This window comes from Zea mays, chromosome 4 (genome assembly GCF_902167145.1).
Source record: "Zea mays cultivar B73 chromosome 4, Zm-B73-REFERENCE-NAM-5.0, whole genome shotgun sequence".
In the NCBI taxonomy this organism is placed as follows: domain Eukaryota; kingdom Viridiplantae; phylum Streptophyta; class Magnoliopsida; order Poales; family Poaceae; genus Zea; species Zea mays.
The window spans coordinates 120,016,583-120,043,008 of record NC_050099.1 but is presented as its reverse complement, the minus strand read 5'-3'; the positions used below and the strand labels follow the sequence as shown (position 1 = coordinate 120,043,008).

General features: G+C 46.8%; 1 protein-coding gene across 1 annotated transcript; it reads left to right on the top strand.

Annotated features, from left to right (window-relative positions):
- The first annotated feature begins 4,567 nt into the window (after positions 1–4,567).
- Positions 4,568–19,499, top strand: LOC103653624 (uncharacterized). Its single transcript, XM_008680468.4, has 6 exons — positions 4,568–4,934; positions 5,040–5,235; positions 5,441–5,527; positions 15,336–15,698; positions 17,242–17,386; positions 17,631–19,499. Exons 1-6 carry the CDS (start codon positions 4,852–4,854, stop codon positions 19,184–19,186), a joined length of 2,430 nt encoding a protein of 809 aa, XP_008678690.1. The 5' UTR covers positions 4,568–4,851; the 3' UTR covers positions 19,187–19,499.
- Positions 19,500–26,426: the final 6,927 nt, after the last annotated feature.

The following is a 26,426-nucleotide window of genomic DNA, read 5'->3' as shown; positions in this document are numbered from 1 at the left end:
GTGGCCGTGAAGCGAATTCTTAAATATTTAGTCGCTACGCCTTGCTTTGGGATCTGGTATCCAAAGGGGTCTACCTTTGACTTGATTGGATATTCAGACTCCGATTATGCTAGATGTAAGGTCGATAGGAAAAGTACATCGGGGACGTGCCAATTCTTAGGAAGGTCCCTGGTGTCATGGAGCTCTAAGAAACAAACTTCTGTTGCCCTATCCACCGCTGAGGCCGAGTATGTTGCCGCAGGACAGTGTTGCGCGCAACTACTTTGGATGAGGCAAACCCTCAGGGACTTTGGCTACAATCTGAGCAAAGTCCCACTCCTATGTGATAATGAGAGTGCTATCCGCATGGCGGACAATCCTGTTGAACACAGCCGCACAAAGCACATAGACATCCGGCATCACTTTTTGAGAGACCACCAGCAAAAGGGAGATATCGAAGTGTTTTATGTTAGCACCGAGAACCAGCTAGCCGATATCTTTACCAAGCCTCTAGATGAGTCGACCTTTTGCAGGCTGCGTAGTGAGCTAAATGTCTTAGATTCGCGGAACTTGGATTGATTTATAGCATACATGTGTTTTTATGCCTTTATCATGTTCCTTAAGCATTTTGTTGTTTATGTATGGTGCTCAAGTTGTACAAGCACTCCCCGGACCTCATAAGTCCATTTACAAGTGATGCACCTATTTAGGGGGAGATGTGCTACAACTTGACCCTTTGAGACTAACCATGTGCTTGAGTTTTCTTAATTTAGTCTCAAAGGAGGATTGAAAGGGAAAAGGTGGACTTGGACCATGCAAGACTTCCACTGCACTCCGATGAAAGAGTAACTAACTCCAAGTTCATCTCCATGCTCCTATTGCCTTTTTTAACTCTTAATTGAAGATTTTGGTGAGGCAATGGGGTTCGGGGGCCAAGATTGATCCCGTTTTGGTGCTTGATGCCAAAGGGGGAGAAAATAAGGCCAAAGCAATAAATGGATCAGCTACCACTTGAGAATTTTGAAAATAGTAGAATAGAGCTTTTGGTTTGTCAAAAATCTCTTATTGTCTCTTTTGTCAAAAGTTGGCCTCTTGTGGGGAGAATGGTTGATTATGGGAAAAGGGGGGAGTTTTTGAAATCTTTTGAAATCTTTGATCAATTTCTCTTGGAATAACTCTCTTTATGTCTTAACAAGTGTGGTTGACTTAGAGATAGGAAATTAAGGTTAATTTGCAAAAACAAAACCAAGTGGTGGCAAAGAATGATCCAAATAGGCCAAATTTGAATCAAAACAAATCTGTGTTCTTATTTGCATTGATGTTGCACTTCTTTTAGTTGCTTTTTGTTGTGTTGGCATTAATCACCAAAAAGGGGGAGATTGAAAGGGAAATGTACCCTTGGGACATTTCTATAAGATTTTGGTGATTAAGTGCTCCACACAAATGCTTTGAGTAATATATGTGCCAAAGACTTAAGAAGTGCAAATCAAGAGTAAAGGTATGCTTATAAGACTTAGTACATTGTTTTGGAGACTAATGTATTGTATCTAAGTGCTAGAAACAGGAAAAGACCGATTTGGAAAAGACTTGGTTGAGCAGCCAAGACTCTGCGCAGTCTGGGTGCACCGGACTGTCCGGTGGTGCACCGGACAGTGTCCGGTGCGCCAGGCTGGCTCTGGCGAACTGGCTGCTCTCGGGTTTCGTCGGCGGCGTACGGCTATAAATCACCAGACTGTCCGGTGGTGCACCAGACTGTCCGGTGAGCCAATAGTTGACCGGACCAACGGTCGGCCGCGTAATCCGCGCGTGACGCGTGGCAGAGCCAACGATCAGAAGGGGGCACCGGACTGTCCGGTGTGCACTGGACAGTGTCCGGTGCACCAACGGCTCTGGATCTTCAACGGTCGGCTGCGCCAAAACAGGAAAGAAATCCGCACCGGACAGTGTCCGGTGCGCCAGGCGACAGAAGGCAAGAATTGCCTTCCTGGAATGCTCTCAACGGCTCCTAGCTGCCTTGGGGCTATAAAAGGGACCCCTAGGCGCATGGAGGAGTACAACAAGCATTCTCTAAGCATTCCTAAGCACCAAGACTCCAATTTCGCGCATTCGATTCCTTGTGATAGCAACTAGAGCTCCATTTGAGTAGAGAACTCTTTGGGTTGTGTTGTGAGCTTGAGTTGTGACTTGTGTGCGTGTTTGTGCTCTGATTTTGTGTCTTGTGTGCGTTGCTCATCCCAGCCTTACTTCTGTGCTTCTTTGTGAACATCAAATTGTAAGGGCGAGAGGCTCCAAGTTGTAGAGATTCCTCGCAAGCGGGATATAGTAAAGCAAAGCAAAACACCGTGGTATTCAAGTGGGTCTTTGGACCGCTTGAGAGGGGTTGATTGCAACCCTCGTCCGTTGGGACGCCACAACGTGGAGTAGGCAAGTGTTGAACTTGGCCGAACCACGGGATAAACCACTGTGCCTATCTGTGTTGATCTTCTTGTGGTTATCGTGTCTTGCAAGAACTCCTCTCAAGCCACTTGGCTTTATTGTGCTAACTCCTAATCAAGTTTTGTGGCATTAAGTTTTAAGTTTTTACAGGATCACCTATTCACCCCCCTCTAGGTGCTCTCAAAACCAACCCCAAAGGAACATCAAAAGCAACTCAACCAAGGATAGTTCAGTCTAGTGTCGATTGACTACACCAAACTGGCTGAAGTGGAATACTTTAGGAAACTGTAGAAAATTGTCTCCATACAAGTGTTTTAGAGAGAGCGGCAATGCTACACACACGTCTAGCAGTGTCGCGCAACAAAAATGGTTAGAATGATCACAAATTTTGCAGACACGAAGCTAGGAGATGAGAAGGTGATTCATGAAGTTTGAGCAGAAAAGATCAAAACTTCTCAAACAGATTCAAAAATTCAGTTTCGGATTTTGCTATTTCGAACAAAACTGCTCAAGAACTTGCACAAACCCATGATTTGCTCGAAACAGAGCCTTGTAATGATCCTAGGACAGTCCTCAAACAGAGAGTATCCCCAAAAACTTCACTCAACCATTGAAATAAAAGATTATCTTCAAATCAAAAGAGGAAGGGTTGAGAAGAAGAAAACACACCAATCACAGAAAGTCCAAATCTAATTTGAGACATAAGACAAAACCACACTGGCTTTGTGTGGTTACGACCACACTTCCTCAAAATCTCATGAACATAGATGCCATTGTTCGAAAGCACCTACGAATATCCAAACAAGAAACTAGAGAGCTATTACAAACTAAGTGCTAGAACTAAGAGAGATAGTCTAAATGAAAAAATGCCCAAGTGATAACTCAAAGGGATAACTCTAGGAGATGCCTAAAAAACCAGCCATCTTCTCTAATTATAGAGGGTTATTCCACTTCCCTAAACTAACCCTAGATACATAGAGCTTATCCACTCAGCCATGGGCAAACTGGACTAACTCCTGTATTTTCGATCTGACGACCACACGCTCTTTACAAACTTGCTTCGCCTCAACGCACCCTTCACGATGATGACACGTGACACCCCTGATTCCCACTGGAACCATACCACCGGATTTTGAAGCCCAAACCCGGAGAAACCAGCGAATTCTAGCGCTGAGTGGTTTTGAGGCTCAACCACCGAAAACCTCCATGAATAGTGTACTCTGTACAGGTCCCCCACATCCTGGACACGTGTCCCATCGGTCCGCAACCGCATCGGCAACACAGTTCGCTCCTCCACGTCCTTGCACCCATCAATGTCCCTAGGTGTCAGCCAACACAACTAGTCACCCAGCTTCTCTAATCCCCCGGTCAAGACTCGGTGCTCGTCCTTTAACGCGCCCGGTCCATCGGCACAAACCCACATGACATTCGCCTTCGCTGTCAACCATGTCTCTTGACTACACATTTGCGCACCACAAGTTAAGAGACATGTTTGCACACACAAACTCACACCCTACATAGTTCAACTGGCTCACCCCAAAGTGCTACCCGTTGATAACCACTCATCACAAACCGAACAAAAGGGCACATACCAACCTTGTGTTCGCAATCGTAACTTTCCAAACTTAGTTGATAAGATCCTTTTCGAGCATCTCCAACAAGGTGCCCCCAAAGTAGTGCCCAAAATTAAAATACTACATCATTTAAAGTGTTTACGACACTAAAAACTAATTGAGTTCCAACAGTTAAGTTCTAAATCATATATTTTAGGAAATAAATTACATAATTAGAAAAGAAATAGTTGAGATATAGAAAACAAGGATAAGACACTAATCTAGGGTGTAGTATATTTGAGTCACTTCATGGCGTGTTCTATATATTTTATAAATTTTTGTAAAATCGGTTATTGTTATAGCTATTTTTTTATAAATTAACCTTTATACTTGAAGATACGATACTGATTTAGGGTCCGTTTGGTTGCGGGACAGTCAGAACAGAGACGTCTCCTGTCGTCCTCTCTCGTCCCTCCAATTTTGAGGGACAACATGAGACAACACTGGATAGTCATGTCCCAACCTTTGACCCAGAACCAAACAACCTAATTTGAGGGATCGTCCCATCCCATCCTGTCATTGCAACCAAACAACCTAAGTTATTATTGGAGATGCTTTTGTAAGTTTCGGTAAAGCAATATGCCAAATATAGAGAAAAAGGATAAAGGTTGAAGAGAGAGAAAAAGATAGAGGTTGAAGATGATCGTCAATCTCTTATCGATGCGCACAAGCTGAAAAAATAATGGAGGCTCGCTCTCACTAAGCTCCCTGTTTGCTAAATCGCAACTAATCCGATGCAAAATATTTGTAGAAGAAGAGAGAATAGAGGGTTCAACGCAGAGGCAGAACAACAGCTGCCCCACCAAGCGCCGTCCTGTCGGAGATGGCAGCTGCGGCTCCGGCGGCGTGCAAGGGGAAACGAAAGCGGCACCTCTCCGAGGACGACGTCTGGCTCCTCCTCCACAGGTGCCCCCGTCCTCCCCCAGCCCGTCCTCCTGTTCTCTCCCCGGGCGGCTGGCTTTCATCTTGGGTTTTACTTCACCGCGTCGCTTGCAACCCTTCCCCCCGCAGGTACCATCCAGGGACGATCCTGACGGCGCTGCAGGAGGTGGCGCAGCACGCGGATGGCCGGCGCATAGACTGGAGGGCGGTGGTGGCGAAGTCGGCCACGGGGATCACCTCCGCCCGCGAGTACCAGATGCTCTGGCGCCACTTCGCCTATCATCACGACGTAGACGAGAGCGTCGACGCCGATGACCAGCCTCTGGTTTGTAATCCTACCTACTCCTCAAAACCTAGATTTTGCTGCCCCTTTCAGATCGGCTTAAGGCGTTAATTATCTGAGATTCCTGTAGTGGTGATTGTTTGGATCTTAGGGTTGCACGCACAGGAATTCAGTTTGTTCTTGTGTTGGGTGCTCCTTCGGTAATTGGTGCTACATTTTTTATGTTTGTCTTCTTTGACAATGGTAGGACGATGACAGTGACCTAGAACTGGAGCTTGAACCCGATCCCAACCTGACCAAGGAAGCTTTATGTGAGGCCTCTGCATTAGCCAAGGTATCACTTGTTTGGAAAGCATACAGTAGGATGGTCATTTGATTTTAGAATTTATGATGCCAAATCATGTTTAGTTCACCTTGTTTTCATTTAATTGAATTTGATGCTCTAAAATATCCAGGAAAGAGAGGCACCTGCTTGTGTAGCATTTGCTCTGCCATTTTTCAACACCTTATTTTACCATGATCAAGTATCCAGAAGGGTTTTGGCTGCATACACTTGTTCGGTACTGTAGAGGCTGGAACGTTGTTCCTTTATCTAAAAAAACTATCCAGAAGTGTTGCACTGTTGTGATTGGCTTGCTCAAACAAATCTTTTACTGCAATCTTATCCAGAATGATTACAAAATCCCCACTTGATTCCATCAAACTTAATGCAATGTTTTGAAATTCAAATACCAAGAACAAATCTTAAATCTAGAGTCAGCTTTGTGGTAGTTGGAGAGAACTGGAGTCTGTTGGGCAAGGGTGGAATGCATGGATCATGACTCCCGGTAGGTGGCAGTGATGCCTGTCAGCAAGAGTCATGGCAGTTTTACAGCCCATGAGAGGCAGTAACAAGTGTAGGCGCACCTCAGTCTCAGGTAGGCACACACTGAACTACTAGAGGGACAATCAGTGGTGGGAGCATCAGGCTATCTCCAACCATCCTCCCTCCTAAATCCCCCCTTCGTACTTTCTATTTATATTTAAATACCCCCCCTCAACTATTCTTCCCCCCTATTTCTCCTCCTCTCCAACCATTCCCCCTATTCAGCTCCCCCTTTACCCTTTAACTGAGCTATTGGACTTTTATACATCAGTTTTTGGAGTTTTAAAAACATTACCATATTTGTAGTACCGTAATACACATTGTTATCTGCTAATTAAACTCGAAAATGATTAATTTCACAATTAATATCGTTGATTAGTGGAGATGGGGAGATCCATGGGGGCAAAATTTTCTCTCACTGGTGTGAGGGGGAGGGAGAGGATGGACGGTGCCAGGGAGTTGCTGTACACCGTCGCGAGGGGGAGCTGAGAGTGGATCGTTAAAGGCAGCCTCAGTACTGTTATCGGTGGCGGCAAGAGGTTGGGGTGGCTGGTAGCTTGCGATGTTGGGATTTGGTGAGGAGCAGGGCTGGATGCCAGAGGGAAATGCTATTGTGAAAGATGATGCTTGCTACACATGTGGGGCATGTGCTTATCAGTTGTCATTGGCTGAAAAGGACTGTGATCAGGTGTTAGGTGGAATGCTGATTGGGCTAGCAAGGATAGTGCTATTTCATATTGTTGGAATATAATATGATTGAATTGTCCATCTCTTCCTATCAGCTTAATTTTTTGGGTTGGACTGGTTGGTGCGTGTAACTTAATATAGTATCAAAGCTAGATGTCATGAGTTCGAATCCTGGTTAGCGCAATTAAAACAAAATAATTGTTGTTCACTTCTATTCCACGTCTGAGACATAAAGAGGCTCGACGTGAGGGGGAGTGTTGGAATATAATATTAGTGAATTGTCCACCTCTTCCTATTAGCTTAAGCTTTTGGGTTGGACTGGGTGGTGCATGCAACTTAGTACATATACCTATTATGCTATTACATGCCATATGGTTCTGGCCTAAAATTTCAGCCTGTATAGCAGCTGACCTGGTCCCTGTTTTTTTATCGAACGCGCAGGAGAACTGCACATCTTACATAAAAGAGAGGAAGAAAAGCCATACAAAAGAGGGTATCTTGCTGGGCAAGTTCCCCAAGGATCCTACACACACCGTAGAACATTACAAACCGGGACCAAGACTTGACCCGACCTCGCTAAGAGCTGCAACTAAGCCTAGACACTTTAGCTCTTCAGCTCCTGCCATAGCCCAGCTAATACATTCATCCATGAACCTTCGAAGAATTCTAGATAATGAGGGGGACTCCCCATCAAACACTCCTCTGTTTCTCTGGATCCATAGACACCAAGCTCCCAGGATGATCAAAGAGTCAAGCTCTTTTTTCCTGCTCTTGGAAACCCTGAGGCTCTCTCTTCTCCACCATTCTGCAAAAGATTCCTCGTCAGTTGTAGGAGTCCCTGATTTGGATAAGTCAATACTTATTCTTTTTTTTTCTGGAATACGCAGGAGAGCTGCACATCTTTGTATTAATAGAAGAATAAGAAAGGGGGAGAGAACCCCATTACAGCACACACACCCCAACACTAGAGACTAACTAAGGATCACCGACTAACATGGAGGAAACACGACCCACAATGCTGTTTTAAGCCAGCAACTCATCGACTTGGAGGAAAGACAGGGCCTTGGCTCCAGTCAAGGACCAGAGCACCACCTCTTCCCTAGCCACCCTAAGGGCTGTGACCAAGCTGGGATTACATCCATCAAAGACACATCTATTCCTATGCTTCCATATGGTCCAAGCACCTAGGATTAAAACGGTAGGGTAACCGGCCCCCCTTTTGCTTTTAGGCGGTAAAGCGTAAGGCGAGGCGACACCTTAATAATATAGATAAATACATAAATTAGACCCATAGTTGTTAAAGCGGTAAGGCGAGGTAAGGCGACCGACCCCTTTTTTACCTTTTAAGCGATAAGGCGTAAGGCAAGGCGACACCTTATTAACATATATAAAAATAGACAATAAAAATACAATATATAGGAATACAGTCTCAAATAGATAGGGACAATAGTATTAGGACATACCGACATAGTATTATGATAGTAGTTACAATACATATGAGTGCAAGTTCAAGTGTTCAACATAAACCAACACCATAGACATAAAGTCCAACATAAGTACTAGATAATAGTGATAGTAGAGTAGATATAATTCACAATTCCACTGTTAACTAAAACTGAGTGTCTGAGGGAAGCCATGTCTGAGATAAACCAAGTAAACTGAGAGAGAGAGAGGAAAAAGATTAGAGAGGGGAGAGAGCGCAGAGAAAGTAGAGCAGAGGGGAGAGAGCAGAGCTGACCAGGCAGGGGCTCACCGGTAGTGGAGGACCGGAGGGGGTCGTCGCGGAAGGGAGGGTCTTGTTGGCGCAGCCTGGAAAGCTCGCCGAGGGGAAGAGCCACCGCGGAGGTGAGGGGGACAGGGCCCAGGAGACCTCGCCACCCCAACCTAGAGACCTCGCGGAGGTGAGGGGCTGCCGCCGCCACTACAGATGGCGAACTCCAGGGACGGTTTCAAATCGCAGTTGCGTGTGTGCTCACCCTACAACACCTTAAGGCGTCCTCATGGCATCACCTTAGAAGGCTTCAAGGCGCCAGAGTGACACCTTAATAGCCAAAGCGGGTGCCTTAGGCTCGGTTCTAAGGCGAGCTGGACGCCTTGCTGGTACAGCGCGCTTTAGCGCTTAGGCGTCGCCTAAGCGACGCTTCAAGGACTATATATATCACTAATTTAAAGCTAATAAGCAAGTTAGCACAATTGTAAAACCTATTAGGTTCACTTCAGCCTAGTAGAAGAGATAATCAGGATAAAAGAAAAATAAAAAAGCCCACAACCAGCCCAACACACTAGTTTTAGGTCAAACCTAAAACTTGCCATCTCCTCAGCCGCTCTCTCCCCCTCTCCCCCATGCCGTCGCTCTCCTGTCTTCCGAGTGTCTCTCCTGAGCCCCCCGCCGTTGCCGCTCTCCTCTCTCTCCCTCTCCCCGCGCTGTCGCTCTCCTCTCTCTCTCTCTCCCTTCCGTAGCTCTCCTCTCTCTTCCTCTCCTCCGCGTTGCTGTCGCGTCTCTCCCAGACACCCGTGTGCCGTCGCGCCTTCTCTCGCCTTACTCTCGCGGCAAAGCGAGAGGACGCCTTACGACTCCATCTTGCCTTACCGATTAAGCGTCGCTTGACGCTTAAGCGACGCCTTAATAACCTTGTTCTGGTATGCCTTTAGTATTTTAGATAGTACAAACATATAGGCATATAACTCTCTGAGGGCTGCCAAGCAAGTCGAACGGACCCCCTGCGCACGCGTGCGTGCATCAACGGCGGGCGGCAGAAGACAGGGCTGCAATTGCGTGCAGGCAACAACGATGGGCAGAGTGCCTAGTGCTTGTCAGGCGTTAGGGATGAGAAAGAGAAAAGCAGTGCTTGCGTGCGGGATAAGGAAATCAGGGGGGTTTTTGTAAAGGTTCGTGGGCTGGTGGAAGGATTTAAGTGTAAAAGTTTGATCTTTTTTTTTGAACAAACGCAGGAGAGCTACATGTCATTATATTAAGAAGAAAAAAACATAGGAGAGACAAGACTTGTCAACCTCTAATACAAAGGCCCATAGGCCGAGACCCCATGACATTAATACAACACGCCACGCACACAGAGCAACATCCCGACCAAAGCGACCACCAACAGGCAAATTGCTAGGGTCCCCTAGGGAGCTGGCGCAGGAGGATGTCCTGCAGAGCTGATGCACCAATCAAGCACCAAGCGCTGCCCTCCTCAATCACAACACTTTGAACTCGCTGGGTGCAGGGCACAACCCCCTCAAACACACAAGCATTACGGTGCTTCCAAATCTCCCAAGCGACCAAAATGATCAAGGAATTAAGACCTTTTCTTATACTTTTCTCCACTTTTTTGATACTTTGGCACCACCAGTTTGAGAAACGAGTGCATCCAGGCTGAGGAACAATGGCTAGGAGGCCTAAATTGTGTAGAATGGACATCCATATTTGCCGAGCGAACACACAGGAGACAAGAATATGCTGGATGGTTTCCTCGGCCTGATCACACAGAGCGCAAGCAACTGAATGGGGCAGACCTCTTTTTGCCAGTCTATCAGCTGTCCAAACCCTGTTTTTGATTGCCAACCATACAAAGAATTTGCATCTTAAGGGGGCCCAGGTCTTCCAGACACGTCGCTAAGGGCCAAAAGGGATAGAGTCAACAAAGAGAGCACCATAGGCTGATTTGCTACAATAAGTACTATGAGCAGAGAGGCGCCAAATGTGTTGGTCTGCGATGTCAGGTTGAAGAACTACCCCATCAACCAAGTTCCAGAGCTGCAGATACTCCACTAGGACTGTTACAGACAATCCACCCCGAATATCTGACACCCATTGACAATTTGTGAGCCCCTCGTTCTTTATCGCGCGGGGCGGGATGTTGGAGCCGGCTGTGCAGCCGCCGTACATAGCTCAAATGCGCGAGCATAGTACATGGCGGTCTGAAGATCCCGTGGATGGTGCATCTGGACTTGCGCCCGTATGTGGCCGGGGAGGCCGCCGACGAAGAGTTCCGCCTGCTGAACCGAGGAAACGCTGTCGACGTGACGCGCAAGCGCTTGGAAGCGCTCGGCGAACTCCTGACCGTGGACTGAAAGGGAAGCCGACCTAACTCCGCAAGTCGGCTGCCCTGTATCAGTGGCCCAAAACGCAGGCGGCAGAGTTCCCGGAACCGTTCCCACGTCGGCATGCCCTCGTCCTGCTCGAGGGCGTAGTACCACGTATGGGCCGTGCCCCTCAAGTGGTAGGAGGCCAGCCATGTGCGGTCGGAAGCGAGCGTGCGTTGGCCCCGAAAAAACTGCTCGCTTCCGTTTGTAGAATCGTGGAGGCGGGGGATCAGACGCAGCGGGTGCCGTCGGTGGTGCTGCTGGCGGGGACGAGAACTGGGCGCTGGACGCCGGGGGCGGAACGCTGCTGCCGTGGAACAGCGACCCGTCCATCCCGCCGTAGAGGACACCGACCGTCGATGAGCCCCCCGTGAGAGAGAACTCCCCCAATGGCTGCCGAGAACGTCACGTGTGGTTGTATGGCGACCGATCCTAAGACGGGCGCCGATGTCGCGTTCCCCCACGCCGGCAGCGGTGAGGGCGAGGGCGGAAATCGGATCATATGGATGGGGAGACCTTGGGACGGCTGTGGCGGTGAAGATGAAACGGAGCCCGCTCAGTCCGGCGGCATCCCGTACTGGTACGAGGTCGGCGGCACGGACGGTTGCGACGACAGAGGTAGTGGCGGCGGCGGCGTGTAGGGCCCTGCCAGGAAGGCGCGGATCCCGGCCACCGCTTGGCCCAACTCCAGGATGGCCGCCGTCATCTCGTGCGGCGTGAACGCCTGGAGGCGGGAAGGGCCCGTCGGGGCGTCGCCCAGCGGCGCAGTGGGCGCCAGCGCGGTCGTTGTGTGGTCGCCGAGCATGAGGGCGCTCGTCCCCTGGGAGGCCGGCACCTGCGGTTGGGTGCCTGGCGGCTGGTACGACCCCAGAGACTGTGGCGGCGGCGGGTGGTGGGAAGAAGGTGGAGGGAGGGGGCTGGACATGGTGATCGAACCTGAAATTGCTGATACTAGGTTGATAGGAACCGGGGCAGGTTCCCTGATCGATCTGAGGTTGTAGTGGTGGGTGATCGGTGGTCGGGGTTTGAAGCGCGATGAACAACGGCGGGGCGCCGTGATCACCGCGCGCGAGAGGAGAGAGACGCGAGGGAAGGGCGGCTAGGTCACAGTAATCTCCCGGCTCCCTCTAGGAAGCCGGAACAATCTTGTTTCTGCTTAATTAATCCCAATGTTTACAGGGTATTTATAATGGACTGAGAACAACACTAAACTGGGCTTAAGGCCAAAAAGCACTAACTGGGCTTAATGCCCCTAATCCCTGCGCCTAGGTCTAGCCACTAAAGGGCCTGCGCCCTAATAAGGCACACCAGTCATAACAACTGTTCTTCGCTTTAAAGCCTTTCTAGAAATCATTTGGATCAGGGTTGGACAGTGTTCAACCACAGTTTTACCAAGGAGCCAACGATCAGACCAAAACTTCACAGATTCACCACTGCCACCACTGAGGTAATAGCCACATCAACGAGGGCCTTTGCATTACGGTGCACTTGGATACGGAGACCAGGCCATGGTCTTGACACATTAGTCTTCTGTAACCAAAGCCACCTGGCACGTAAGGCCCATCCAAACATCTCCAGGTTGAGAATACCTAGACAACCATACTAAAGTTTGATCTACGGTTGGATCTCCATCTAAAGGCTCCTGATGCCCGCTTGCACGCTTGCACCTAGTGCCTGCTTGCATAGTAGTCGCTGCCCTCTCTGAGTCTGTTCTAGGTTATGGTTGATACACAATGTTGACTCTTCAAAAGTTCGGTTGATGTGTTGTTAGCAACTGGAGGTTAAAGCTTCACTTTGCTACTAGATATCAAATGACAATGAAATAAAGTTGATTGTTTTGTATAAACAAAAAGAAAACTTGCAACTTTTTGTTTGATGAAAATTGATCTCTTATGATCGTTCACTGACATTTATTTATCCTTTTCAATATTTATGTATATGAACTTACATTTTATTTAATTATTAATTTACAAGGTTGGTCTCATAGAATGTCTCAACAAATAAGGTTCCATAATGTCAAGGTGTTGGATGCTGCCACTACCCTCAAATGATGATATGCCCCAAACATCGTTCCATTGATAGGTCAATGTCATTACTTGGCCATTTTGAAGAAATTTGATAGCACAAAATCATGGTTTAGAAAAAGGGTTCTGATTGGAGGTTGTAGAACTCTAAAAGGATTACAGTTCTAGCAATACCCATGTTTTTAAAAACTACAATACTTAGGACACCTTTGGTTGGTCTTTTCAACTTGCTTTGGATTCCCTAAAAGCCAAAAGCCAACCAAAGGGCTTGGCTCTCACCCAAAGCCACATCCAAAAGCAGTTTTTGGCTAGTACCTATGTTTGCTGGTCGAGCGACCAGCTGGTCGAATTGGGGGAACGACCAGATGACTAATCTCGATTAGTCGACGACTAGGTCGACTAACCGACCTCTGGTCAACCTAGTCGTATTTTAGTCATCCTGTTCATAGCACACATTAACATGATGGCGACAACCAAACTCTGTATGTATCAAAGGAATAAGGATTCAGAGGATGGCAACATGAACAAGGATGGCAACATGAACAAAATCTCTATTGTCCACATGAACTGAGTCAGAAACATAGAAGGACAAAACACAATACAGAAGACAGAAGTGAATACAACCTCCAAATGATGAACTCATGCCGTGCTCTGGTCATCTGGAAACAAACCGTCGTGTGCAAGGGTATATCACGACAGCAGAAGGAAGGAGATGAAGACGCCAGGAATCAAGGAGATTGGAAACAAACCGTCCTGTGCAAGGGTATATCACAACGACGCCTCCTGTAGACGGGCCGCCCACCGAATAAGGCCCACTATTATTTTACAGGATATAAACCCTAGTCGCTAAGCACTACCTGGTCGAGCGATTTATCGGACCTAATCGTCGACTAGTCGGACAACTAGGTCGACCAGATCACCTGATCGTAGGGGTGGGCGTTTGGGTAACCCGAAAATTTCGGGTCGGGTAATTCGGGTATTTTAAATTTCGGGTTTTGAGAATCGATACGGGTTTTACAATACCCGAAAATTCGGGTACCTAGAATTTCGGGTTCGGGTATTTCCGAACTACCCGGACTATTGTGTTGGCTTCATAAAAACACATACACCCTATTAAATTAGTATAAAAATATAGTTTGAATAATGATATACATGGACATATAAAACACAAGCAATCTACAATCACAAGTTATGCACACTTACACATAATTATAGATGTACAAATTAATAATTAAGCATGACATGAGTACATGACACATGAAAGTTCAGGTAATTCGGGTATTTCGGGTACCCGATTGTGATACCCGAAATAAATTCGGGTTTTGCAAGTTGCTACCCGAAATTCCCGAACAAAATTCGGGTTTCGTGTATTTCGGGTTCGGGTATTCCGGTTTCGGGTTATGGGTTTTTTGCCCAGCCCTACCTAATCGGGTCGGTTCCCTAATCACCTACCCCTAAACCGACCAACCCGACTAATCGCGTTTAGTCGGACGACTTGAAATCAGAGGCTAGTACAAATTTCACAGCATCCTCATCTCTGCTTTCACTTACCGTGGCTTCCAATTTTTAGAGAAAATTACCAACCTGCCACTCGTTATGTAGCACTGGTTCGTTTTTTTATTCCTTTCCCCATCCACTTGAAAAACAGAGCTCATGCACCTTGGTCGAGCTTTGTCACGTACTATTCCTTCCTCAAGGCCATTGCGCGGGAGCTCTGGCTCGGATGAGCTCTGTCACAGGCAATGCTTCTTCTGCCTGACACGGGCTCCATGGGGCGAGCATCGTCGCCATCGCGCATGGGCGAATCCCCCCGCTGGAGCACCACCCCTCGCCGGCCTCCTTCCATCCATGCGGATCGATGAACCAAGGAGGAAGAAGAAACACACAAAAAGTTTGAGAAATATACAATTTAGTGATTGGCAAGTGGGGGGGGGGGGGGGTCATAGATGACATGTGGGGCCTGCTGGCAACAGTTTTCAGAAGTTATAGCTGTGCAACCAAATGGCTTTTAGCTATCTCACAATCCACAACTCAGCTATTTTTCCACAGCCCATATATCACGACAACTTTTGCAGAAGCCATAGCTCAACCAAGCATGCCCTTATTTCATCCAAACCTCTTACCTTTCCAAAACCAATGTATTTTGCAAAACCTTAGTATCTTCCCAGAATTCCATAAAAATACTTTGTATACAAAGAGGGCTTTAGTGAGGGACTGACAGTGCTTCCTTATGTCAGCTCTGTAACTGGGAGTATCTATGCAGAATGACATGAATTGTCCATTGTATTTGGTTATTGAAAATAAATGTTATCCTTGTATGGCAACTTGCTGGAAAGAATCATGTAGGTTTGATACTCCTTAGTAGTTATAAACTTATAATGTGGTTTTGTAATGTGTTATCATGTCTTGTTCTGTTATGTTATGTGCATTCCTAATTTATTGATACCTTCGATACTCTTAACATATAATACATTTTGCAGGCGCTAATATCTGGATCTTCACAAGCCTCTGGTCATCGTATTAACTTGGATACTCATGTTCTGAACACCCGAAATGAAAAGATAGTGCGGGTTCCATCTGAGAAACAGCTTGCTCAAAGTCATCGTGTAACAAATGTTGCAGGTCCTGTTTCCAATTCAAAACAGTTAGCCCATATAGGACCCTCTGCTGGTCTTTTGGATCCAAATGGACCTTCAAAAAAGAGGAAAAAGCCAAAAGCATGGTCTAAAGAGGAAGATGCAGACCTGGCAGCTGGTGTGCAGAAGTATGGTGAAGGAAATTGGGAGGATATTTTGCATAAATGTAACTTCGATAATACAAGAACGCCTGATCAGTTATCTCAGGTAATATTGTGTTCACCTTGTCAATTGTGTAACAGCATGCACTATCCTGCCATATTGCATTCTTATTTATGGGTCTGTTTGGTTCGCTGTCTAACTTGCCATAGTTTACCTAATTTGTCCTGCCTAAGGTTAGTTCTTCAATTTGGCCGACTAACCTTAGGCAAGTTGTGGCTCAAGTAGCCGAGAACCAAACAAGCCCTATATGCGTCACAATTATTCTGAAGCCATCTTAACCTACGGTTGCATACTTCTGGAATACTTAAATGGCACAGAGAGTGTGTCCATAACTCCATATGCATGCATCTGGTGCTTTACTGTAAACTACGTCTTACACCTGCTTTCACAGATCTGCTACCAAACCTTTCCCTGCCCCTTTATATCCTGGACTTCAATGTTTATTTGTTCTTGTTACTAGGTCCAATTGGTTGGCTTATTTGATGCATTTTGTTGTTTTTAATACTACTCACTCCATTCCAGTTGTCTTAAGTCAATCTTTTTTCAGTTTGGCTGAATTTATAGAAAAAAGTACCAACATTTGTGACACCAAATTAGTATTATTAGACTATACTAGATACATCATAACATATACTTCCATAATCTGCTCATTTGGTGTCATAAACATTTGTGCTTTTTTTTTGTATAAATTCGGTCAAGCATAGGAAAATTTGACTTAAAGACAAGTCTAGGAATTGATTTATTTAGGGACGGAGGTAGTATTTACTATTTTGGTGTTGCCTTGAGCATTCCTCTTATGGGGCGTTTGGATCCCTTCATTTTAGAGGAATTGGAATTCACTCAATAAATTAACTTATTTAGTTTGCAATTTGACATTCCACCATTTTCCAAAGTTCAGATATAAGTCTATCTCAAATTCATGGGGTGGAGGGTGGGAAATGATTTTATGCATTAGTAGAATTTGTTTCTACTCCGTAACTTACATGACACTCTTCGTCTCACTCCTCTATATTAAAAATGTAGCACATAAATATCTCCGATATCTTGCTAATAATAGTATACAAATATATTTTGCTTAAAACTGAATTAGCTTAATTGATATATGCCTAAATTACTATTATTAGAATGAAATTCAATTCCAATGATCCAAACGGGACGTAAGGATCCCTTCATTTTAGAGGAATTGGAATTCACTCAATAAATTAACTTATTTAGTTTGCAATTTGACATTCCACCATTTTCCAAAGTTCAGATATAAGTCTATCTCAAATTCATGGGGTGGAGGGTGGGAAATGATTTTATGCATTAGTAGAATTTGTTTCTACTCCGTAACTTACATGACACTCTTCGTCTCACTTCTCTATATTAAAAATGTAGCACATAAGTATCTCCGATATCTTGCTAATAATAGTATACAAATATATTTTGCTTAAAACTGAATTAGCTTAATTGATATATGCCTAAATTACTATTATTAGAATGGAATTCAATTCCAATGATCCAAACGGGGCGTTATTCTAATGTAGATTTTGTACATTACAATATTTAGTGAAAAGGTTAATGTATAGTTATGTATCGTTGCTTTCAGAGATGGGCGCTGAAGCGTCCAGGAGGATCAACCAAGCCTGCTAGCACTAAACACGCCTCTGTTGGCTTAGAGGAAAGATCAGCAGCCCTCAAGGCACTTTCATTGGCTGTCGGACCTATGCGTGGATCATCTGCACTGAGATCAGGTAATTTATACTACCTCCGTTCTCAAATATTACCGCTAGTTCATTATTCAACTAAAACACGACAAATAAAAAAGAACAGAGGGAGTATTATAGAGTTTTGATGCTGCACCAAGAAAGCTGATATTTAGCATAATGTTTCTATGCTGCACTATCAGCAACTCAAGCATTGTTCTGTGGCTTTGTTTACGCATAGCAGCTATTGTAACCCTGTCCTGTCTGATGCTAACGTAAATTGTGCATGCAGGAGCTTATCCACAAAGCATTCAGCATAAGTCTACAGTGTTTGCTCCTAAGATGCCAGAACTAAGATCTGCAGTAACCCCTTCACCGGCACCAGCAGTGCCAGTCCCAGTTGCTATGCCTCTGCGTGTGGCAGCTCAAGTACAGGCTCCGCCTCATCAAGGGCATCAAGCTCCTGCCCATGCTGCACCACCAAAATTGTTAAATGCTTCAAATAAGACACGGAAGAAGCAAGCAGCTCAGCCAAATCCCACCATCAGTCCTTCCTCAATACAAGCAGCTGCGATTGCTGCTGGTGGGCGACTTGCCACAGCCTCAACCGCCGCAAATTTTTTAAAAGTCGCACAATCTAAGAATGCTGTGCACATAAGATCTCTAGGAGCAACATCTTTGAAACCTTCCGCAAGCTTTAAGGCATCGATTGTGGTTGAGCATGGAACACAACCTGGGGGCTCCCAGCACCTAGAACCTCTAAATGCTAGTGCAGTTCATGATGTTTCAGGAGTTGCTGCAGTTAATCAATCAGGGCCACTTGCTGGGGCATGTTCAGAGACTAAGAAGGCATTGAGTACCGCACTAGCACCTGTCCCATGCGACAGCGAGGAAAAGGAGGATGACTCGGAATTTTGTGTGATTACGATAGATGATCTGTTCCCTGAAGATGCAAAGCAGCCAGAAACTGTGGATACCAAGGCAAAGCAACCACAAACCACGGGTCTGAAGGCAAATCAGCCAGAAAACGCAGATCCCAAGGTAATGCAACAAGAAACCATGGATCCCAAATCAAAGCAGTCAGATACAGTAGAGGTTGAGATAGTTGATCCGAAAGATAAAGACATGCTAGAGTTTGATCAATATGTTGCTTCTCAAGGAGGGCACTTAAACACGGATGATCTGAATAAAAGCAAGTGTACCAACAGTGTTTCCCAAGCCCAAGGTCTTGTTGGCAGCCAGCAAAAACTGATTCCTGCGGATGGGAAAGGTAGCCCTGTAACTGTGGTTGGGAAAGGCAAGCCTGTAACTGCTGGAGTGGCAGCAACTGGGAGGAAGACTAAATTCCCTGTCTCACATTTGGCAGCAGGGACCCCACGTGGCATTGTTGACACAGTCAACGCCAACGCCCCAAATAAAACGCTAGTAAGGAGGGCAGCCATCCCTGCCCCTGTCCCTGCTGGTTGCCAAGTTAGGAAGGATGCCATGAACTCAAAAGGTAACCAAATGACCCCTGGCAATGCCGGTTCTGGAGTACCAGCCAGCAGTCAGACTAGCGTGGCTGCACAAGCTGCCAGCAAAGCAAATCTACCATCCAGCAGCAGCCAGGCCAAGCCCAATAACATGGTGGTGAATGGTGGTAACAGGCTAGTGGTTAATCCACCGTCCAGCAGCCAAGCTAGTGCGGCCGTGAACGACGCTAACAGGGCTGCGACACCACAGTCCAGCAACCCTGTCAACGGTGCCAACAACAGAGAGGTTAATCCACCACCCAGCAGCCAGGCTAGCACAGCCGTGAATGGTGCTGCTAACAAGGGGAATGTGCCAGCAGCAGCCAGGCCCCCTTAATACAGTAAATTTTGTAATGATTCCCGTAGGACTTGTGTGCGTGGAAGAAATGTGTATAGGGCATTAGGCAGAGGTCATGTCATTCTTTTCGCCTTGCATTTGCAGTTTGCACCCGTGAACTGGAGACCACTAGGTTGGAATGGTTTTTTGGCTGCTATCTCCTGCTGGCCAGTTCCCTTGTGATGTAAATTTTTGATGCTTGTGTTTGTTTACTTGCGCCCGAGATGATGGTGCCAACTTTGTGCCTGTCTGGACAGATCATTCGCATCTCTTAGGGGCCGTTCGTTTCCATTGGAATAAACCCGGTTTCGTTCCAACTCATCAAAATTTATATAAATTAGAGAAGTAATCCGGCTAGGAATTATTCCGGGTCTCCAATCCGTGAAAACCGAACAAGGCCTTAGTTGCAGCGGTTGCCCTCCCGTTGTGCTGTTGTGGTATCGTCGTGATAGATAGTTCCGAAAGCTTAGTCGCTTGTGGCGCGAGATTTTTTTTCTTCCTTTTGCATGAGCTGGTTTGACTGTTTGCGACCGTCAGCGCGATTTGGTAACCACCCTCCCAGGCGCATAAAATCAGATTAGGTCAGTGGACCGTGGACGTGATGGTTTGGTGCAACTGTCACACATGTCGGCTGTAACTGTAACCCTCGTCTACAGTAGACACGTGTACTGGAGCAGTCGACGTTTCGGTCACCCACTGTCCTCACTCAGAATTAGACCGTCTCGAGAGGTATCCGTATTCTCCGTATCTCTTCTTTATAGGTTTTCAAAAATTATTTTCTACATATCTTATTTCTCTCTAACACCATTCTCTATATATCGTTATCTACACATCAAAGATCTATAGCAATATGATTTGTCATACTCTCAAATATATATATTTCGATTTTATTTAATGTGTTGCCTAAAATATAAATATAAACAAGATTCGAAGCATGAGTTTCATGCGAAATTTTTTTCCTCCCCACGTCTCGCCGGACAAGATAGGACTTACCTCATGCACAACCAACCACCATAAGCCCTTATTTATTTCCGTCGTATATTAATCCTAAACTTTTCATCTCTTTCCTGTTTCCGCCTTCCTTACCTAGATTTTTCTGCACCACTATACATTATATCAATCTTCCCCATCCACAAGCGTCTTGAACCGCTGCCGCGACTCTTTGTCGCTATATGCGCCTCTGCAGGCAGCGGAGCAAGAACAACCAAGGGATAGGAGGAGGCGCCACCAGTGATGCATGGCTGAAACAGCTGAGGGAGACGAGGAGGCACTCTGGGTCCCGATTTAGTTTTGTGTTGCTTGTTGGCAAATAACTTGTGAATATTAAGGTCGATGACAACATATGTGTTGCAATCGCCGCACACTAATATTTTATCGAATTATGTGCCGTTACCGGGCACAACAATTGTACTAGTGTTGACACCTTTTTAGGGCGCCAAACACTCAACAAGAACCAGCGGCGGTGCTCTCTGCACAAGGGCGGACGGTCCGCGGCCAGGGGCCGGACGATACGCAACCTGGCGCAGGGTTAGGGTTTTCTGCCTAACGACCGGACAGTGCGCGCCATAGGGTCGGACGGTCCGCGTGTGCGCAGGGGGCGGCGAAGGTCACCGGTGGCGCTTGGATCTCGCTCCCGGGAGGGACCCCGTCGGGGAGGAGAGATCCTAGGAGTTGTCTAGGCTCAGGCAGATCGACCTAGACTCCTCTAATCGATGTAGAGTCGAAGAGAAGCGAAGAATTTGGGGATTGGAAGGCTAAACTAGAACTAGACTAGAACTACTCCTAGAAAATAAATGTGAAATAGAAGTGTTATTGATTCGATTGAAGATTACAAATCGGCCGTATACCTCTATATTTATAGAGGAGGGGGGTTGGACCCGTTACAAACAAACTCCCCGAGCTAATCCCGCGAATTTCGTCAACAAACACGACAAGAAACTTGGAACCCTAATCTATTCTGCGCGCGCGGACCGTCCAGCCCACACGCGCGGACCGTCCGGACCGCGGACCGTCCGATAGTCTCTTTTTGGTGCCCAACATATGCCCCCCGCCTTTTGGTGGAGCTGAGCGAACCAAAAGCAACTAACTCGATGTATCACATCGGTTTTCTTAGGCATCTTGCCACTTACTAGGATGGTACGCAGTGGCCTTGGTCCTAATGGTTGACTCAACAGACATGACCCCTTTAACTTTGATCGAACTGTCAGTCCCAACACCGCCAAGCGTCATACTGGTCCTGACCAATTCGTCACCTTGCTTTCCTAATTTTCTAAGTGTTCTGGCGTAGCTCCGTAGTCGACCAGGTCTTCTCCTTGCAGGTCGTCTTCCTCCATGGGCGTCGGTACGTCGTTGGAGGTGTCTTGGTGTAGTGCGGATGGTTTGGCCTCAGGGGTCGGACGGTCCGCATCCTGTGCAGATGATCCGGCCTTTATAGCCGGACAGTCTACCATACCTGCAGAGAGCTGCACAGTTATTGTTTTATTTTCTATCTTTGTGGTCGTTTGATTTTTCTCAACGACCTTTGGTCTCCATCTCTTTTGTGGTGGCGGATACTGCGAATGCGTGTCATTGAATATTCTTTCCGCCTCCTTTTCCTGATTCTCCTTTGCTCTGAGGCGCTGTAATTTTCGCTTTTGCGATCGTGTCAATCCCGATGGGCACCATCGGGACATGGAGTATTTTGGATCAGCTGTTTTGTTGACAGCCGTACCTTCTTTTTTGTTTGTGTTGACCGATTCACCAAAAATCATCGGCCCTTCGTTATTTTGTTGTACGACGACATCTGTCGTTCCTATTTTAATGACGTCTCCTTTTATCGTACTGTTGGAGGTTGTAGCTGTATGCCCCCCTGCCGGATTAGTCAGCCTTTGGAGCCGATTTTTTCGGCAATCTTGCTAGGCCTGTGCTCGTGGACCAGATTGAGGGGCTCTCAATCGGTCTTGTACTGGAGGTGTCAACCTATTGAATACAGATGTTTGGGGTGCCCCCCACGCGGGTTACTGTGGCATCCCAAATGGGTATGGCGGCATGCCCCGCATTTGATTTGGGACATATGGCGGAGGTATGTATGTGTATGGATACGATATAGGTGGATATGGGGGTGGAGGTGTGCATGCAGGTACTTTAGGTCTTAATTGAACATTATGACCTCCCGTCTTTTCCGATTGGTGAGGTGGTCCAATCAGCCTAACCGGTTGTCGCTCCTGGGTGGGTAAGCGAGGTCGTTTTGGTGGCCAGTTGCTGGGGCCGGCCTTCTTTTTCATATATTTAGACAATAATTGATCAAAGGTTGGGCTGGATTTTACCAACTGACCAGTTGCCTTGAATGTGTTAGTTTTCCACGTACCTATTTTTGGTCATCGTGGTTTGAAAGTACGTGGTCGCCGTGGCTCTTCGGCGTTGCTGGACCGTCCGCTGGAATGCTCCGGACCGTCCGGTGATGTCACGGACCGTCCGCGCCTAGGAACCGGACCGTCCGTGATGCATAGTATGGGTTCTCGCCCATGTCCCCTTATCTGCACTTGCCCTCCAGTGCCGGAGTTTGTGGTGGTCACCTTCAGTGTCTCCCCTCCATCAGGAGTCTTCTCGGCCACCACTTTCCTGCAAGAAATTTTGTTGTTTCCATCGGCCTCCCGTGCGTTGCCGATGATGACTTCTTTGTCTTTGCCCTTATCGGCTATGCTGGGCCGAATTAGGATCTTTTTGCCATTGAAGTCGATCACATTCATTGGGAAGGGCTCCGTGTCCTCTTGAAATTTCAATCGTCCCTCGTTAATGGCCGATTGGATTTGTCGTCGAAACACATTACAATCATTAGTGGCATGGGAAAATGAGTTGTGCCACTTGCAATATGCGCGACGTTTTAGTTCGTCGGTGGGTGGGCGGTATAATCGATCTTAATGTTACCATTTTTTAGTAATTCATTGAATATCTTATCACATTTGCCGACATTAAATATAAACTTAATCTCCTCCTGCCGTCTTTTGAACTGACTGCAAGGAAGAGCAAGCCGAAGATTTGGCCTGTTCGGGCCAAACTATTTCGGCAGTGTAAACTTCCTTTGGTTCATCGTCCGAACTACTTTGATTGTGTTCTACTATATGGACATTATGATGAACCTCTTTGACTAGTTCTTTGCTTCGGCTTTCACAAGCCAAAGCTCTCTGATGTAATTGTGCTAGCGTAAAGAACTGGATGCCTTCTAATTTCTCTTTTAAATAATAACGCAATCCATCAAAGGCTATTCCCGCCAGTTGTTTATCTATTAAATGAATTTGAAAGCATCGGTTTCTCGTATCCCGGAATCTCCGGATGTAATCACTAATCGATTCATCCTTTTCTTGTCGCAAGGTCACTAAATCTACTAAATCTAACTCATAGTCACCGAAGAAAAAGTGATCATGGAATTTTTGTTCAAAATCCCCCCATGACAAGATAGAATTAGGAGGTAAAGTAGTGTACCATGCGAACGCGGTTCCTGTTAAAGATAGTGAAAATAAACGCACGCGAAATGCTTTCGTGTCGGCCAATTCTCCTAATTGTGCTAAGAACTGGCCTATGTGTTCGCGCGTGTTTTTTCCTTGGTCACCCGGAAACTTTGCGAATTCGGGTATTCTGGTCCCCTGTGGGTATGGGAGATGGTCAAACTGGCTATCATAAGGTCTCCGATATGACTGCCCCCCGGGGACTATACTAACTCTGAGCTTATCTCGGAACGCCCCAGCTATTTCCTCTCTTACTATATCGATGGCAGCCGGTGGGAGATCACCGGCTCGTTGGTCCAATATAGGTGAGTTTGTTTGGATGTTGGTATGTTGTTTTATTCCCCAATGGTTTGGGTTTTGCGACGCGTTAATACATGCCCTATGAGGCTCATAGGACTGGCCATTCCTTTCTGGCCTTCTGGGGGCCGGAAAGTACTCACTCTCACGGTTTTGGTAGATTATATTATGGTGCTCGTGTATCGTATGGTGAGATGGGGAGTCTAGCTGGGACGGATATGGAGTTGGATATCCATCCTCCTCAAAAAACTTTGTACCGGACCGTCCGGTTAAATACGCGGATCGTCCGGCTCCGTGCGCGGACTGTTCGGCCATGTGGCTGGACCGTCCGACATTATATTCGGACTGTCTGGTGCCATACGCAGACGGTCCGAATGGGTTATCTAGGGTTTGCATGGCATGTGGCGGCTTGGGTGCAGGTCTCGGTAATTTGCTTCTAAAAATGGGATCGGCCGCCGCTGGCCAGGACGGTCCGCGCTCACGTGCGGACGGTCCAGACATGCGCAGATCGGCAAATTTATCGCCGATGTGCGTGGGAGGCTGTCGTTGCCCAAGATACATGTCTATCGGCATCCCATAAAGTGGTTGTGACTGGTCGTGACACCCTATAGCCGATGAATTACGTGTATATTCCCTCAATTCAACCTCGTGCGAAGGAAGATTTGCCATAGTAGACTTATCAAGCACACACACTAGCCTTTTATGATCGTTTTGTATATCCCCTACGATACGTTGCAACTGCTCTCGCTGTTCGTCTATGTAAGCTTTAAGAGATTGGAGTTGAAAGGGAAATGTACCCCTGGGACATTTCTATAAGATTTTGGTGATTAAGTGCTCCACACAAATGCTTTGAGTAATATTTGTGCCAAAGACTTAAGAAGTGCAAATCAAGAGTAAAGGTATATTTCTAAGACTTAATACATTGTTTTGGAGACTAATGTATTGTGTCTAAGTGCTAGAAACAGGAAAAGACCAATTTGGAAAAGACTTGGCTGAGCAGCCAAGACTCTGCGCAGTCTGGGTGCACCGGACTGTCCGGTGGTGCACCAGACAGTGTCCTGTGGTGCACCGAACAGTGTCCGGTGTGCCAGGCTGGCTCTGGCGAACTGGCTGCTCTCGGGTTTCGTCGGCGGCGTACGACTATAAATCACCGGACTGTCCGGTGGTGCACCGGACTGTCCGGTGGTGCACCAGACTGTCCGGTGAGCCAACAGTCGGCCGGGCCAACGGTCGGCCGTGTAATCCGCGCGCGACGCGTGGCAAGGCCAACGGTCAGAAGGGAGCACCGGACTGTCCGTTGTGCACCGGACAGTGTCCGGTGCGCCAACGGCTCTGAATCTCCAACGGTCGGCTTCGCCAAAGAAGGAAAGAAATCCGCACCGGACAGTGTCCGATGGTGCACCGGACTGTCCGGTGCGCCAGGCGGCAGAAGACAAGAATTGCCTTCCTGGAATGCTCTCAACGGCTCCTAGCTGCCTTGGGGCTATAAAAGGGACCCCTAGGCGCATGGAGGAGTATACCAAGCATTCTCTAAGGCATTCCTAAGCACCAAGACTCCAATTCCGCGCATTCGATTCTTTGTGATAGCAACTAGAGCTCCATTTTAGTAGAGAACTCTTCGGGTTGGGTTGTGAACTCGAGTTATGACTTGTGTGCGTGTTTGTGCTCTGATTTTGTGTCTTGTGTGCGTTGCTCATCCCAGCCTTACTTCCGTGCTTCTTTGTGAACATTAAATTGTAAGGGCGAGAGGCTCCAAGTTGTGGAGATTCCTCGCAAGCGGGATATAGTAAACAAAGCAAAACACCATGGTATTCAAGTGGGTCTTTGGACCGCTTGAGAGGGGTTGCTTGCAACCCTCGTCCGTTGGGACGCCACAACGTGGAGTAGGCAAGTGTTGGACTTGGCCGAACCACGGGACAAACCACTGTGCCTATCTGTGTTGATCTTATTGTGGTTATTGTGTTTTGCAAGAACTCCTCTCTAGCCACTTGGCTTTATTGTGCTAACTCCTAATCAAGTTTTGTGGCATTAAGATTCAAGTTTTTATAGGATCACCTATTCATCCCCCTTTAGGTGCTCTTAATTGGTATCAGAGGCGTTCTCTTCACGTAAGGGACTAATCGCCCGAAGAGATGGATCCTAAGGGCAAGGGGATGGTGGTCAATGATAAGGAGAAGGAGTCCTACGTCAATGATCCAAAATATGACAAGCCTACTGACTTGGGCTCGAGCCACAAAAGAAAAGACGAGAAGAAGAAGAAAACAAGGCGCATCAAGGAGATCGTCTACTACGACGACAGCGACGAGTCCTCTTCTTCCCAAAAGGATGACGACAACTACGAGAAAAAGAAAACGGTCAATTCAAACTTTTCTTTTGATTATTCTCGTATTCCGCAAAGTACAACTGCTCATTTACTCTCCATTCGACTTGGTAAACCTCCTCACTTTGATGGAGAGGAC

Coding starts and splice junctions, on each gene's coding strand:
- LOC103653624 (XM_008680468.4), top strand. CDS start 4,852: ATGGCAGCTGCGGCTCCGGCGGCGTGCAAGGGGAAACGAAAGCGGCAC. Junction 5,236..5,440: donor ACGCCGATGACCAGCCTCTG/GTTTGTAATCCT, acceptor TGACAATGGTAG/GACGATGACAGTGACCTAGA. Junction 15,699..17,241: donor CGCCTGATCAGTTATCTCAG/GTAATATTGTGT, acceptor CGTTGCTTTCAG/AGATGGGCGCTGAAGCGTCC.